Source organism: Furipterus horrens, unplaced genomic scaffold, assembly GCF_987537825.1.
Source record: "Furipterus horrens unplaced genomic scaffold, mFurHor1.1.pri manual_scaffold_1, whole genome shotgun sequence".
Lineage (NCBI taxonomy): Eukaryota > Metazoa > Chordata > Mammalia > Chiroptera > Furipteridae > Furipterus > Furipterus horrens.
The window spans coordinates 195209311-195227143 of NW_028327171.1; the positions used below are offsets into that span (position 1 = coordinate 195209311).

The window sequence follows — 17833 nt, forward strand, 5'->3', positions numbered from 1 at the left end:
GTAGCCCCGACAACGCCAACTTCAGCACGCTGGACAGCGCCCCGCACCCACTCTTAAACTTAGCACTATCTTGGACTTGTCCCTTATGAGAAAAGGACCTGCGGGGCCCCTCAGTTCTGATGGTTTGGTTCAGAAGAGGACATAGTGAATATAATTTTGTTCAGGCAGAGACTTGTGTAAATGATCTGAAATAAAGAGTGAATATTTTTGAATAATTTTGTATCTCAACATACCTCTTAAAACAGGAACACACATGTTCAAAGATGGTTTATGAAATATGAATATAAGGGTGCCTCAATTTAAGGGTGTTCTGGTGCTGTGGAGAAGAAAACAATTCCACATTATAGTGTTATTATTACATGTTTCAATATAGATGTATTCCCATGAGCTGTGCCCTGCTTGCCTTCATGATACAAACATCTAAAACGTTTGGAAATACAAGATAAAGCTCAAAGTGAGCTGTATAAGCCTTCTTGTTTTTTTCCTTTACATTAGAGTTATAAAATGATACAAAATTTTGTATAGTCTATGAAGAGTCAAATAATGTTTTCTGGGAGAAATTTAGGTTATTATTATTTTAAGTATGTCATTTCTCATTGCACTTGTCTGAAGTGTAACAATTTCAAAGTGGTATATGGATGCCTTGATTTTATTGCAACAGGCTTTGATAGCCAGAAAAATTGAATGGGAAGCAAATTATTCTTGTTAAAATTCTTGAGACTTATAGCAAGAGTAGAGAGATGAGAAAACATCACCTTTATAAAATTTAGATCAGAATTGGAAAACATTTTAAGTGTTGGTAAAATGTTTATTGAGTCTATGCTAATGGGTTAAATATATGTCCCTTGGTTTGCATACTTTTTAACTCACTATCTTGTGTTTGTTTTTTATTTACAAGTTTATAATTCTTATACCCTTTAAAAAAATTAAAATCACCCTGAATAGGAAAGCATTCAAAGGTAAGATACATTAAAATTCTTAATTTGGTGAGAGTCCTTGATTAAGATAGCTAAGCTAAATTACAATATTGTAGAATAATGAAAGCCATGCAACAAGATTTTAAACTTTCCTTATTTTCTTTTAAATTACATTCTTCTGTGTTAAGGAAAAACATGTTCACTGATTCGTCTTACAAGGGAACACATCTCAAGAATTCATATTTCTTAGGCTATATAACTTGGTTTTATGCTATGTGGCCAGAAAATGAATCATTTAAGATACAATGGGGCTTGTAATGTAGGAGGAAGGATAAGACTTTTCCTAGAGACAATGGTGGCACCAAAGTTCTTAAAGGCATAATTATTTTCTTTCCTGTGTGGAGCACAATCAGGGACTTATATGAGACATTTCCATCATGTGCATTTTCAGGACCATGGCCGATCCTGGAAACAGAGGAGGGATCTACCACCCCTTAAGCCTCACCTGCTCCCTGCTCATTGTGGGAATGTGCTGTGTGTCTCCTTTCTTCTGCCATAGCCAGACAGACCTACTGGCTCTTAACCAAGCTGATCCTCAGTGCTGGGAGTCTTCCTCAATGCTCCTTCTAGAAATGCGGAAGCCTCGGATTTCCAATACTGTATCAGGTTTCTGGGATTTTATGATCTATCTGAAGTCATCTGAGAACTTGAAGCATGGGGCATTGTTTTGGGATCTGGCCCAACTCTTCTGGGACATCTATGTGGACTGCATCCTCTCCAGAAACCATGGCTTAGGAAGGAGGCAATTGTCTGGAGAGGAAGAAAAAATCTCAGCAGTGAGTCCACAGCATGGGAGGAAAAAACAAGGTGGTTAACCCCAGGTCCCAAATCTTGAAAGGGTCAATCAAGTATGAATGTGCTGAATTGTGAGGAATAAGGAAATGACTTTAGAAGAATCCACTGCCACATATATTTCTCTCAGGGGTGAACCCCAAAAGCACACATGATAGGAAGGTAGATAGTATTTTCTTTTATATTTCATAGTAGCTGTTTATATTCATATATTGTTCTTATTCGTATGCTTCATGTGAACAGCAGCAAGGAAAAGTCAGAAAAACAAGGAAGGGAAAAGCATGGTTCCCAAAATATAACATGAAGTTATAAAAGGATACCTCAAAATTAATACTATTTTTTAACCATTAGCCTGAACATTGGGCCATAACCTGTGTTTACTTGCTACTATAGAATTGGGAAGATTTGAACATAAACCTGGGGAACATTTGCAACACATAAACTCTTGCTCTTTTAAAGTAAACAACTAAACAAAAAACAATCAAAAAAACCCCACACATTGCTTTTATGTAAATGGAAGGCTGCTGAGATGTACTTAGTTGATGAAGTAGAGGGTAGAAAAGTTGTCTGGCTTGCAGATTCACTCCTCATTGCTTTTTAAACAAATTTTAAGTAATTAACCTCCAGCAAGCTGAATAATTAATATTTAATAATTTGGAATTTCCTACAAAACTTGAGGCCTTTACTTAAGTAAATATTATATTAAAGTAAAGTCTTCTCTGGGAACTCTAGAAGAAATATCTTTTATAAAATTAGAATGTGGGAGAATTAGCCTATAAGTTGAGAGCTACCTTAGCCCTATACGTACTGCTCGTGTTCCTTTTTTGGTGGTGTTTCAACTCATGAGCTTCCAATGCTTGAAGCAAAGGCTGTTTCAGTGGTAGTGACTCTTAGGATTATTTATGTGGAAAACTAAGGCACAGCTAATATTTGCATATGTACATTTCATTGTGAGCCTTCTTATATACTTCCATGATCTATTAAAGTAACAATTGACAATAATAGTTTTAGAACAACATTTTCCCAAGATACTGAAAGTCCTTTATATATCTAGTTTGGTTTAACCTTAGTAACTAAAAATCCTCATGGTTTCCTGATCCATAACACCAGATAATCCACTGATATTATTTTTAAATTTATTATTTTAGCAAGTGTTATTGTAACTTAAACCAATTTTTTTAGAGGAAATATTCTTTCATCAGTTAAGCTACTAAAGTAAGAAGACAAAATAAGTGTCTTTAAATGTTGGTTACCAAAATTTTGAAAAACATTTTAAACAGAGGCTGCCAAGATGTCAGCATCATTAAGGACTCTATATTTTCTTCATCTGCACTGTAGAGCCCTTTCTTCCATTCTTATCATATTTAGCTGTTGTACTCAAATACTTTTTTTGTATTTTGCATTCACTTTGAATTTCTGAAGTATATATAGAACAAATTAAAATGACATGTGTTTAGCTGAACATTAAAATGTGTATATATGTGTGTACACACACACACACACACACACGCACACATATTCTTTGAAACAGCTTTCAGTTTGCTTGCTTGCAACAGGGCTATGAGAATAGTCTGAGACTATTTTCTGAGCATACTTCAACATGGCATTTCTATCCACTTAATTTCAGCTTTTGAAACCACTTCCTTCACCTTGCTTACTGAGTTGCTATTGACCCAGCTGTTCTGCAAACTTTAGCTATGCAAGTAGCAAGAGCAAACATTTCACTTTATTGAAGTTATTTTAACATTTGACATAAGCAGTTGTTTGCAGATCAGGAAACAAGACTTTCCATTTGGTTGATACACTTATAGTCAAAGAAGGCCTTGGGTTAAGAAGAAAGACACCATGTCTAAAAGTTAAATCATGGCAGGAACATTGAGATTTCATCTCAAGAGGCTTGATTAAATCTCTAGTGGCTCAACTGGTCCTGGATGTACCTGCACAAATTCTGCACTAATTTTTCTTTTGTCTTTGGGGGATTAACATCCCACGAAGTTGGGAACGTGTACAAGTTTAGTCTCTATTGTTCTCACAGAAATCACATAATCAGAATGGAGAAAAGACCTAAAATAAGTGCCTAATGTGCAAAAGATTCTTGTTGTTTTGATGTATTTGAATGGTTTAAATACAGTTGAGAAATGTTGCTATAAGTCATGCTTTGTTAAAAAACATGACATGCCTATATAATTTTGTATGCTAATATATCATATTTGTTAATATGGTTCAACAAATATAAAAACAGTAGATATTGAATAGCTATGTAACTGGGCAAGTTAATTAACTTATTTATCTCTCAGTTTCTTCATCTGAAAAAAAGGGGTATGGAAAGAATTAGATGACCAAAAAGTCTCTGCAGGTCCTCTGTTCTAATGTTATGAGTTTATAAAAAGAAATGTAGAGAAGGCATGTATTTAATTCTGGAAAGAATCTGGAAGAGCTTTACCCTGAGGACAGCTTACCGACTTGGGTGATGGATGAGCTGGACACCATGGTTGTTTACAACAATGATAAGCAGAAAAGAGGAGGCCCAGAAACGGAAGGAGAATTCCAAAAAGAAATCTGAGGGTTAGAGGTATCACTTGAGAAAAAAAATAAAAAACCCTCCAAATATCATTGTTATTTAGCCTGGAACAATATGAGCTAATAATTGAATGCTGATATATCTGGAAAGTGTGAGGACAGTATACCAAGGCTTAACCACTAAATTATGATGGTTACATGAAGGCAGAGAAGGAGAGGAAGGAGGTAGGGGGAGAGGCAGAGACAGAGAGAGAGACAGAGACAGAGATTAGATTAATTGATTTAGGAAAAGAATATCCTGATGATAACTCCCAAATAGAAAATAACAGAGTTGAGGTTAACTTATGAATTAGTAAACACTTCAGTGCAGTTGAAGGGATTTTAAAGACTCTTCCTTTAAAAAATATTGCTCTGTTACTGAGAGGAACAGAAAAACCTGCCTGTGTGGGGAGTTTATATGTTTTTTAAAAATTATGAGCCTTTGCTTTCCTCCATGACAAGAAAATTAACATTTAGATTTATAATTTGATGATTTTTGCAGTTGGTGTCTAACTAGCTGGCAAAATTTTTTAACACCAAACAGAAGAGAAAACAATGCTTAGGATATATAATGTTTGATTTTCTACTTCAAGAAATTTCCTAAACAACACGTTCAGAAATTATCCATCTAGAAATCTATTCTCAGGAGACATTCAAAGATGTAGCTAATGATGCAGTATGAGGCTATTCACTGCAGTATTATTTATAGTACCAGGAAATTTGAAAACAGTTTAAATGTCCATAATAGGGTAATAGTAAATTACATTATGGTATAACGTGTGTATGCATATAACTATAGTTATTTTTGGAAGATTATATTAAAGTTTTTTCTTTATAATTTTATGTTAAAAATTACATAATGACCATTTTTATTTTTTAATTAGAAACATTTTAATACATGTTAATAATAAATGTATTTATTTTAATTTACTTACTTTACATTATGTAACTAAACATCATAATTAAAACTTTGCATAAACACAAATTTACATATACACCTCTGCAAAATTTATACAGAATTTTAATAGTAGAGGGGCAGATACAGCAGATTTTCTTTTTAAAACCAACATATTTATATTTAGTAACCTGAAAAAGATTTTGTGACTTAATGATTCATTCCTTTTCTCTACTAGGTGCATATTCTCAACAACTAAGAATCCTTTTCTTGAAGAAGAGAGAGTTGATTGAAGACGTGCTAAACATGCACATGCGCAGGAGTGGGGCTAAGGTCACTGGAAAAGCAAGCAGTGGCCTGGAAATAAAGAGAAAATAAATCTAACCTCAGAGCTAACTCAAATCTTGGAATTAAAAAATATGTATTTTTCTTGACTACTGAATATTTATCTACTTGAAATGGTGGGAATGTCCACAGATAAATATTAAGCCACATTCAGAGTGCTTAGTTTCATTCTCTTAGGCTGCTAGCACGTTCTTTCACATGGGGGCATACTGCCAGATCATCCCACAGTCTGAAGTGGTTAAAAGAGCTTTCAAAGATGAGTAAGGGTTGTGGGATACTCAGGTTCTTTGCATTCATGTTGATCCTTTGTTTTGAGATGCATGACATTATTACTGAACTAGAGTAATATACATTTAACTTGGAGACACAGCATGACTTCCAGGCCATTAACCCCTGAATTGCTTAAGCACAGTCATATAAGGGACTATAATTATTAAGTACCAGTTACTGATGACCTGTAATAACCAAATCTTGTTTGAAAGAATATTTTTGAATATTTTGAACTGAATGAAGCAAAAAAAATAAAACAAAAAAAAGATGAATAAAGAGTTCTTCTAATGGAAACAAAATTAATAAAAAGCTCTGGACCCCAGGTGATATTATTGAAGTCTCTTTATTTCAATACTTAATGTTACCATTAATGATGATCAAATCTTGAATAAAATAGCATTAAGTACATTACTTCCAAATCAACATTTTTTTTGTCTGATTAACTATTAAAACTTTGTAGTTGGTTACACTTTACATTAAAAAGAAAGCTAAAAGTAAAATGAACATCTTTGTAAGAAAATTACCCATAAAATTTGTTTCTCTGAAAATGACCAGACCTGAATGAGGTTCACAGCAGAGAAGTCAGTAAATTTATTTGAGTTCCAGACACATTGCTCTTTTTATCTCATATAATTACTCTCATCTCTCCAATCATTCTAATATAACCAATGACTGACAACCAGTATGAATTTCAAATGTGTTACCAATCCACTTGTTTTTCCAGGTCCTAGATAAATGTTTTCACTGAAGGTCTAGGGCTCCCCATAAGCAAAAATTCTTATCTAAAGGGTTATTATGAGAAGTTTCAGCTGCATCTGAAGATTGGCCAAACCCTACAATAGCAGAAGCATGTCTCGGGGAGAAAGTGAAGAGGGGCCCATTCTCAGTTTTCCTTGGTTAGGAGAAGGAGCATATTCTTAAATAAAAAATCACATAAACTCATTATCTCTTGTAAATCATTTAAAAAAATGCCACTCTTTTCTACAATGCTTTCAATGTCTGCTCCTCATTCCTGTCTCACCTTGGTATACACAATAGGGGCTGCCCATTTTTTTCTGTAAAGGGTCAGAGAGTAAATACTATATGCTTTATGAGCCATCCAGTAATTCTTCCTTTGCAGAATGAAAGATGCTGTAGACAATACATAAATATATGAGCATGACTGTGTTCCAATAAAACTTTGTTTATGAACCCTGAAATCTGAATTCATATTATTGTGAAGTGTCACCAAATAATTATTCTTTGTGATTTTTTATTATTAAAAATAATGTAACCACCACTCTTCACTCATAGCCTGTACAAAACTGGCAGTGGGCAGGATTTGGTCCATGGGCTATAGCTTGCTGACCTGTGTTCTGGGGCATGTTTATCAAACTTGTAAAGAACAAGCTAGGATGAAGTAAAGAGAGGGAATGCATTGAGCAATAAAACCAATATAAAAAAAATTGTGATAAATTGAAAAGCAAGTTCAAAAATATTAGAATGAGATTGAGCAAAGATAACCTAGTACTAATCCTATCCAATTGGACATCATTTAACTTTGGTAATAGTACTAGAAATTACAGAACATATAAATAAAAATCTAAAGCCTCTCTAAACATGGACTGCACATTAAGATAATAGGTAAAATAATGAAATCATAACAATAATTATTTAGAGAAAATACAGAGCAGTGCTTAGAGTACAAGCTCAGGAGCTGGGTTTGAATCTCAACTTCTTTAAGTACCAACAAAATAACTTTGGACAAGTTGCTGACCCTCTTTATGCCACCTTAGTTTTCTTATAAAATATCTACTTGCTAGGTTTGTTGTGAGGACTAAATGAGTTACTATACACAAGGTGCTTAAAAACAAAGTGCTCTAATAGTCAAAAACATTAGTTATCACTTGGGACATTATTAAGTCAAGCATCTATACCCTAATTATATACATATAGAGAAAGGAAGCACACAGTATTTTGGCCAGACTCATTGAATGTGGGGTCTTAATGAGAAACATTCATGTTTTAAAAATAAATTTGAGGTAATTGTTGACTTATAGACAGTTGTAAGAAATAATACAGAGATATATTGTATCCAGTTGTCTTCAATGATAACCTCTTGAATAGCTGTAGTATAATAATTCAACCAGGAAATTGGTCCAATCCACAGTTTATTCAGATTACACCAGTTCTGTATGCACTCAATCATGTATGTGTGTGTGTGTGTGTGTGTATATAGTTTTTGTAAGTTTATTCTCTAGCAACAGCAACTAGATAGAAAATTAGGTCATTAATTCAGTAATTTAAATAATACCAAAGAAGATAGTTGCACAAACTCATGTAGATCATGCACTTGGATATTATTTCCAAGGTTTTCAAAGTAAGAATGGCTCTCCACTGGAAACTCAGCACATTTGGATTTGATCCAGCTTCTTTCCATTTCCATTCACCACCTCTCACTCTCAAAGGCTTTCCTCTGAAGAACTGAGACACATGAGTAAGGATATTGAAAATTAAACTTTTCTTCAGACTTCACACCAGACTAGTGAGAAAGAGGGTAGAAGGCTTAATTCTTTCAGTACAGATTTTGAAAATACATGTTGTCATCACTCCAAGGGGCCTTTGTGACTGGACTCCTTTTCACTTCAAGTTGGGCAAGGTGATTTGATCAACAAGGGCAGAGAAGGCTCTGCCTACTCGCTCAGCTCCATGATACAGGTCCATGTTTACTGAAGACTGTGGGTCTGAAAACAACAAACAGGAGAGTCCTTTAGAACAGGTACCTGTAAGTTCTTAAGCTGATCTTGATACAGCTCTAGGACAGGGGAGAATAGGATCCATCTCTCCTCAGTTCCTGATGACAATGCCCTTTCTCTAGCTAGCAAATGAAATGGCTGTTATTTACCAGGATCAATTACTAATCAAACCAGGTTGTGTGTTCTCAAAGGGCATTTTGCCATGACTTCAAGCACAAATCTGAGTAGTCACAAAGCACACTCACTCTAGAGCAGTGGTTTCCAAGTTCTGGTGTACCTCAAAATCACATGGGGAGTGTTAAAAAAGATTGCTAGTTCCTACCCAGAGTTCCAATTTAGTATATATGATGGTCAATTTAATGTGTCAACTTGATTGCACTAAGGTGCCCAGGCATTTCATCAAACATTATTCTGGGTGTGTGTCTGTAAGGGTGTTTTTGAATACGATTAACATTGAAGATGGATCTTATCCAATTAACTGAAAGCCTAAATAGAAAAAGTCTGAATAAGAGAATTTCTTCTGTCTGATTGCCTTCCAGCTGGGACATCAGTTTTCTTCTGTCTTTGGAATCAAAATGAAACATCAGCTCTTCCTAAGTCTTGAGTCTGCCAGCTTAGTACTGAAACTATTCATTGACTCCTCTGGGTCTCTAGCTTGCTGACTGCAGATATTGGGACTTGTCAGCCTCTATAACCATGTAAGCCAGTTCTTTAAAATCAATCTCTCTCTCTCTCCATATATATATATTCTATCTATCTATCTATCTATCTATCTATCTATCTATCTATCTATCTATCTACCTACTATCTATATCCTATAGTATATCAGGAATGGAGCACAAGAAATTGCATTTCTAATAAGATCCCAGGTGATACTGCTGGTTTAGGGACCACACTTTGAGAACCCCTACTCTGTAGCTATTAATTCATAGTATGAGTGGTCCCCTATAACCTGTTGTAGGAATTGTGCTGTAGAAGGATCTACAATTTGGCAGTTACCAACCCAAAGTTTGATATGAATAATTTTTACCCTAAGAGTTTAATTTCTAAGAATTGATCCTACAAACATATTCACATATAAGTATGAAGATAATTGTTACAAGGATACTCACCTAACCATTTTTTATGACAGTAAAAATTGGAAGCAACTTAATTACACACCAATAAATAAATGATGGTACATTTATACAATGAGATATTGTGCCACATTTTAAAAAAAGACATTGTTCAATGTCTAAGATATATTGTCAAGTGAAAAAAGCAAAAGTAAGAATAATCTAACTTATATTTGGAAAGAAAAAACATACATATATGTAGAGAAAAAAGTTTCAAGGCAAACTCTAAACTGTTAACACTGGTTACCTCTGCAAAACAGGTAGTAAGGAGAGGAAAACATGATAATGAATTCATTTTTAAAAAAAAATCTTTGCTTAGACATTTTAATTTTACAATGGACATATCACAAAATATTGTTTGTTTGATTAATAAAAATATCACAGCCAATGAACATATGAAAAGGCTTATTTTGTTAGGTATACACTTGAGTAATATGATTTACATTGTAGCTCCATCTGTGCTGCTTTCTGTTGAGCATAAGAAGAAAGGCTTTATGCCTTATTTACTCTATTCTCTAACATTGCCCAAGAGAGACAGGACCTTGAATAATTAGTATTTTGTTGCCTGAATGAAAATCCTATCCCAAAACCAAACTTATTTTAGGATGTTCTGTTTCTTGTCCCACAGTGATAAACATTTAAGACATAGCAATAAAGAAACAGGGAAGCAACAATTCATTTCGTACATGGGAGTTTCTCTCATTGTTTGGTTTTCTTTCTAAGCTCCAGACTTTTGAAATGTTAAAAATTGCCAAAAATATGCACCTAGCAATATTGTTGGGCATACATATAGGGACTGAATTGCTACAGGACATAGATGAAGGCCTAAAGAGATGTTAGAAATACCTGTGAAATCAACAGTTCAGAGGATATCACAGTGGGAAAATAATTTACTTGAATGTTACTGAAAATCTATCTGGTTGCTGAATGAATCAAGGATGAAGGAGAAGACTATCAGAATGACAGATATAGAGATTTAAAGTTATCTAGCTATGATTACTTTTCTGGGCAACTGAAATACTGAGCTCATGTCTTCCTTACAATAATTAATTAAGCAAACCAATAGATTTAAGTATCTACTCTACAACGACCTCTCCCTTGAGCTCCAGATGGTACATGTTGATTGCTATGCTGGAGTATCCATTTGGATGTCTCTCAGGTAATTCACTCTTAACATGCTCAGAGATTTTGACCTGTCCACCTGCATCTCAGCTTTCCTGACCTTCCTCAATGCAATTGTGTACCACCATCCACTCAGGTCAAGCCGCCATTTTTTCTTGCTTAGACTACCACAGGCTTTTGCCTGTTCTCTTTGCTCATACCCTTGTTCTCCAATCACTTTCCACACAATGCCAGAGTGTTTCAAAAACATGTATCTATCTATTTCAAAATGAATGCCCAGCATCCAACATAGCACTTGACACATAGTAAATGCTTGATGACTATTTGTTAGATGAATGAATGAATGCGTGATGAACCAACTAGACACTTTTCTGCCTTCCTGGAGATTTATTAAGGTTTCAGTATCACTCCTAGGAGCAACATTTGAGAAGATTACCTTCTTAATAAATGAGACAAAAATATAATGCTGAGTGTCTATTTCTGGGATTGCTAAAGTCCTGTTCTTTATTTTCTTATAATTTGCTAAAGTTCAAGCTTCATTTCCTGATTATTTAAAATAATAGTTTAGATGTTGGTTCCAGAGGGGAAGAAAAGAACATAAGTAGTCCTTCAACACCTCTACCCTCAACCATGCCCCCTAATCTCATCCCTCTGCTCCCTCCCCTTCCCTTCTCCTCCTTGAAACATACAGTGACAAATAGATAGCAAAAAAAGATGGGAGATATGCTGGGAAAAGGGTTTCAGAGATTTACCCAAGAAATTTTCCTCAAAATAAGAAAGAAAATAATTTAATGAGAAAGTAAGACCAGTGTATTATGTCCTTTTTTGTCACCACATAACCAAGTGGTGTTAGATGCTCTTTCAAATCTATTCCCTTCCTTGAAAGTTTGAACAAATTGTTTGCTATTGATTTTCAGTTCAACATTTGGAATTTTATAGGGGCTTGGGGAACCCCTTCTATACTTTCTCTTTTCTGTTAAGCCTTCACAGGCTCTTGAAATCCTATTATTCTAGACCTTGACACTGAATGACTCTATTCAATTAATATCAACAATACCATCCAAACTAATCATCAGGCTTGTTGTTTTAATCTTATTAAGTCTCAACTAATATAAAGTTCATTTTAATTTCCAAAATGTGCTGACTCCCTAGTAAAGCTCCAATCCAAAAGGGTAGTAAGCTACTAGGATAATCACAACACTGGGTGAACACATTAATACTATCTGAGTAAATCTTAGCATATTAAAAACAGATCTTTCTAATATTCACAACAATTCTCAAATAAAAAAAAAAAAACTAAGGCAGTAAAATGACTAGAAACTCTGCTGTTGCCTGACTCAAGTATGACAGAGATAGAAATAAAGCAAAGGTAATCAATACCTTAATTTAATTTATTTGCCTTTCCACATCTTCATCAGTGTGGTTATGCTTCTGTCTCTGATTAAGTTCGGGGTAATTCTGATAAGCATGAGTAGATTATGCATAAATACTGGAGTATACTCTTATAATCCAGATTGCCAATGGCTAGGTAGAATTTACAAAAATGATCATATTCAATACCAGACTGAATAAGAATAAAAACTTAATAAATATTTGAGTGAGCAATGACAGTGTTTAATAAATGCAAATAGTGGCCATGAAGGTTTACACAGATACTATGCCTAAAGCCTCAAAAAAAAAAAAATAAGACTAATATAAAATAAATAATACTATAAATCTAAATCTTATCAATTAGTACTTGCTAAATAATCATGATGCATACACTACTCTAACAACAAAAAGGGAAAAATGTGCATCTTTCTGCTAATATCATAAGTAGTTTGTATAGTAATGCATACTTTCTGTAGAAATATCTTAGAGGTTTTACTTTGATTGTAAATGAAAGTAGAGGGAAAATTTTTGAGACACATATTTTTACATTTTCTACAATATCAAATAATGCTAATGGCATCTTTATACATTATTACATCATCTGATTCGAGAAACAAACTTTACTTTTTCATGGTTCATGGTTTCCTTTAAAGGTAGACCTTGATAGACCTTGATAGACCTTGATAAAATAACTTAATACAGGCACAAATCTTTTATCTTTAGGTATCAAACTGCACACAGTGTTGGAATATTGTCTTTCAAATATGTGTTGGAAACCTCATCTATTAGGAGTCCAAACTGTGCAAAACAGCTGACTACATTTGTGATGGGTAACCCAACACAACATTTTGGAAATCAGCAGCTTTCAAAAGCTCAGTTGGAGAAACAAAAACAAAAAAATTAAAATGAGATAAAGATATAGAATACTAAATAATTTCTGGAATAAAAACCAAATTTTTACAGGAAATTTTTCTAAAAAGGTCAAGTGGATATTGACTTTGCTTTGAATACTTATCATGACCCTGCTGATGTTTATTTAGATGGAAATACAGTGGATGGAACCTTGTGTTAGCCTAAGACTCAGGCACAAGGAGTTCCCATCCCATCTTTGTCTCAGGCAGCCTGAGCATGCTCTGGCATCTTTGTGATTTTTCTTTCTCTAATACAAGGTTTTAAACTCCAAGTCCCTTCACAATAGAGATTTTAAAGTCACGAAATAATTACTTCATTGACTTGGCTCTACCAAATTCAACATTCAACTGACATTATGTACCTATTTTACAGTTCACCAACTGTTATGGGCTGAATTGTGTCTTCCTCTCCAAATTCATATACTGAAGTCCTAACCCTCAGTACCTCAGAATGTGATTATATTTAGAGAGAGAATTTTTAAAGAGTTAATTAAGTTAAAATGAAGTTATATGGGTATGCCTTAATCTGAGATGTGTAGTGTCCTTATAAGAAGAGGAAATTTGAATAGGGACATGCACAAAGGGAAAATGGTGTGAAACATATGAAGACAGCCATCTACAAGCCAAGGAGACAGGCCTCAGGAAACACAAATGTTGCTGACACCTTGATCCCAGACCTCTAGCCTCCAGGATTCTTAGAACAACATTTATGTATGTATAAATACTACAGTCACCCAGGCTGTGGTGCTTTGTCATGGCAGCTCCAGCAAATGAATATAAAATATTTTGAGGCCTTTTTTTGATTCAGAAACACATGAGAATATTATCCTCTGTTTTATCACAAGTCTCCAGATAATTACACCAACATAAAGGATCTTAGGGCTTCTTAAAAAGAAATAGATATAGATAGAAATACTAATATATTAACAGAAGAGTCTATAAATGAGGCAATGTCATGCCAAAACAGAAAAAATCAGTATAACAAAAAAAGGATTAGAAAAACAGAGCCTTCAGAATTTAGCAATGAGCCATAGCTTATGAAGAAAAGGATGATAATAGTGGAATGACTTATTACATAGAAACCCTAACCAATTATCCTCTAGAAAGGGAGCATCGTTCTTATCCCCATTTTTTAATGGTAACATCTGGCTGCCCAGTTATAGATGTTTTAATACTATTGATAATAATAATTGCAATAACGAACTAATAAGCATTTGTTGAATTCTTGGTATGTGACAGGTGTTATACTAAAATCTCATATGGTTTTTCACCTTTCATGCTCACAACAAACCTATGAATTAAGCAATATTAGAAAACAAGTTCAGAGATGCTACTGATATCCAAAAGGGTCACTACTCTGACTGTTGATGAGTTGTACTTACTAGATGAATTGCAGCTATTGGGCTAATGTTATAAAATCAAGTGTTTTTAAAAGAAAGCCTAAAAGGTCATCACTATTTCTATTGATTGTGAAAATCTTACCCGATGGCATTTCTAAAGTGAAGGCATCCATAAGTTTTGATAACAATTCTTGTAGTTCTTCCTCCTCCAGCTCATCCTTTTCCTCGTGGATGTTAACTGTACTTCTCCTTTCCATGGGTGCCAGAGTAGGGCTGTTTATTTCAGTAGGAGCAATCTGGGGGTTGTCCTGCAGTAGTCCTTCCTGAGAACTGGGTGAGGAGCTAAAGATTTCCATGGAGGTCTTTTGTGCTTGACTTTGTGCTCCGGTGTTTTGTGTTGACTTTGGCTGCAAAATGGCCTGTGGTGATTCTGAATTTGGTAAAGCATCTTCTACTTTTGCTTGACTTTGTTGACTTCTGTCAACCATAGTGGAGTTGGGGAGAGGTTCCCATTCCGAACCATCCTCAATGGCATTCTTCATCTGGGAAGAATCTTCTCCTTTCCCATACCTTTTACCCTTTCCATGGTCATCCTTGGAAACCATATTTTGACAAGAAGAAGATGGATGGAGTGGCTGCAACATTGCCTGAAGAAAGAAAGCTTTATTTATGGATAAATTGACATTTATCTTATTTTTCATAAATGCATTTAGAGTTCCAATAAGAAATTCTAATGCAAGATTTTTTTTATGCTCTCTAAGTACATTATAATTCATTTATTTTATGCTGTTAATTCAATGTCAACCTAAAACTGTCTACAAAAGTTAAAACAGCTCAGATATTAAAATATCACAGGGATTAATCATAAAAAGTTTGAAAAATTCTAGGTTCTAAAAGCTCAGAATCTAAAAACATCATAAGGATTTCTGAAAACACAAACTTATATTGAATTAATAAATTTAAAAGTTTTATAATAAAACATGTTTATAATCTATCTAGGTAGGTAGATTGTAGTTTCATGATAATTCATAAGTATAAAATCTAGGGGATGTGCTCCCTGTAAAGTGTGGTCCACAGACTCCTGGAGGTTCCCAAGACCCTTTTAGAGGTCCATGAGATCAAAATTATTTTCAGAGTTATACTTAGATGTTAATCGCCTGATCATTGTGTGGATATTTGCATTGAAGATGCAAAATTAAGAGTAAGTAGAGCTAAAACTGTTAGTGCCATGGCACAGGTCCAGACAGCATCAGCAAACAGGGCTAATCAACATGGTATTTGTCATCATGCACTTACCATTAAAAAAAAAAAAAAAGAGCAAGTTCTATTTAAGAATATCCTTGATGTCATAGGAATAGGAAAAACCTTAATTTTTTAAGTAATAGAACATGTCTTCTTAATAGTGCCTGTGATGAAATGGGAAGAACACGTAAAACACTTCTGATGTTCACTGAAATATAAAAATGGTCTCTGTGCAAAAAGACTTACTTACAGACTGTTATTCAGACTTGGGTATTTGGCAAAAATTATCTCAAAAATAAATGAAATGTGACTGTCACAGTAAGAATAACAGTTAACAATATGTGTTGCCAATTTCAGCAGTTGAGCTTTTAAGTAAAAATTAAAATTTTGGAGAACTTGCATTCACCACCATGAGCTTGCTAGTTTTCCAACTCTTAAAGACATTTCTAATAAGATTAGTGGTGATATTAATGGGACACTTTTTTTTAAATGAATGAGACAGGGTTTTTTTTTTTGCCTTGTATAATGAAATGGGTGAGCATTAGGAAGTTCAGCATAGTTCAGTGAACTTCTAAATGATCAATGCATGATGCTATAGAATGAGCATGGGTAGAAAGTTCATTCAAAGAGAACAGAGCATTGTATTTTAATAAAACAGAGTGTAAAATAGATATGGCTTCAATTTCAATATTGCAACTATCATTTAAGAAACATTATTTAATCATGCTTTGGTGTAGTATCAAAGACCTCCAGTTATCTAAAAGGACTATTAAAATACTCTCTTTTCAACTGCAAATCTGTGTGAGCCCAGGTTTCTTCATATAGTTCAACCAAACATCCTGCAACATATTGAATGCTGAAGCAGTCATGAAAATCCATCTATTTTGTTAAGGCAGATATTAAAGAGATTTATAAAGAGTGTAAAATGATGCCTCTCTTCTAAGTTTAAAAAATAAGTAGTCACTGTTTTAAAATGTTACATATGTAATAGAATTATTATTTTCATTTTAAAATTAATACATTTATTTTAAAACCATGTTTCAGTTTTAATTTTGATTATGATGAATAGCAAGAGCTATAACCCAAAAAAGCTCCATGGGATTCTCAATTTTTTTAAGAATGTAAAAGGGGACTTCCAGCCAAGATGGAGGTGTAGACAGACACGCTGCATCTCCCTCCACAACTAAGAAGGAATACAACTACCTCAAAACTAGAAACAACCAGAAGTTTCAGAAAATAAAACTGCATGGAAGTCCAGCAAACAAAGATATAAAGAAGAAATACTTATCCAGACAGGTAGGAGAGGCGGAGCTGGGGCAGAGAGGACACGGCGAAGCTGTCATTCAGAATAGAAGGGCAGAGAAAGTGCTTCCAGGACAAAGTAAAACTGAAGGAGTTCATCAGATCCAAACCACTGTTATATGAGATGTTAAAGGGACTTGTTTAGGAGAAGGAGGATCAAAACTATGAACATTAAAATGAAAACTGTGTCACAACAACCAACAACAGAAGCTAGGGAATTGAAACAAAGGCAGACTAAGTAGGCAACAAGAGTGGGAAAAGAATTATAGGTATGGGGAACATCTTGGGGGGAGGTCAGTGGGGAGGGGGAAGAGGGGCAAGGAAAGGAGATGGTACAGGAATTAAGAAGCATAGTAGGAGGGAGTGGAGTAGGTAGGAAGATGTTGAGAAGAACTATATGGACAACCAATATACAACCAATGGGCATGGACTAATGGAGGAGGACAACTGGAGGGAGGGGGGTGGTCACTGGGTGGAGGGGAACAAAGGGGAAAGAAATTGGGACAACTGTAATAGCATAAACAATAAAGCATATTTTTTTAATAAAGCATAATCGGTTGGTACAAAATAGACAGGGGGAAGTTAAGAATAATATAGGAAAGGGTGAAGCCAAAGAACTTACATGCACGACCCATGGACATGAACTAAGAGGGGTGGGATTGCTGGAGGGAAGGGAGGTACTGGGCAGAGGGGAGCAAAGGGAAAAAAGAAATTGGGACAACTGTAACTCCATAATCAATAAAATTTACTTAAATAAATGTAAAAGGGATACTGAGACCAAAAGGTTTAAGAATCGAAGTTGTAAACAACCACTTTTCCCCAGACCTACTGTCTCTCAACGGCACCGACACTGCTCT

The 17833-nt window shown here is 34.6% G+C and overlaps 2 protein-coding genes across 2 annotated transcripts in view; one reads left to right on the forward strand and one right to left on the reverse strand.

Moving 5' to 3' along the window:
* Nucleotides 1-1207: 1207 nt before the first annotated feature.
* Nucleotides 1208-6124, forward strand: FAM237A (family with sequence similarity 237 member A). Its single transcript, XM_090268658.1, has 2 exons — nucleotides 1208-1784; nucleotides 5462-6124. The coding sequence occupies exons 1-2, from the start codon at nucleotides 1355-1357 to the stop codon at nucleotides 5599-5601; spliced, it is 570 nt and encodes a 189-aa protein (XP_090124784.1). The 5' UTR covers nucleotides 1208-1354; the 3' UTR covers nucleotides 5602-6124.
* A 2333-nt stretch (nucleotides 6125-8457) lies between these two features.
* The window catches only part of DYTN (dystrotelin), a 55171-nt gene continuing 45795 nt past the window's right edge, over nucleotides 8458-17833 (reverse strand). The window contains exons 11-12 of the mRNA XM_090268671.1: nucleotides 14575-15079; nucleotides 8458-8561 (exon numbers count right to left, since the gene is read on the reverse strand). Coding sequence (XP_090124797.1) covers nucleotides 8458-8561; nucleotides 14575-15079 — 609 coding nt within the window. The remainder of the gene's footprint in view (nucleotides 8562-14574; nucleotides 15080-17833) is intronic.

Bases quoted from the DNA above. Each gene is read 5' to 3' on its own strand.
- FAM237A (XM_090268658.1), top strand. From the start codon at position 1,355: ATGTGCATTTTCAGGACCATGGCCGATCCTGGAAACAGAGGAGGGATC. The intron at 1,785-5,461 runs GTGGTTAACCCC...TTTCTCTACTAG, and splicing joins GCATGGGAGGAAAAAACAAG to GTGCATATTCTCAACAACTA.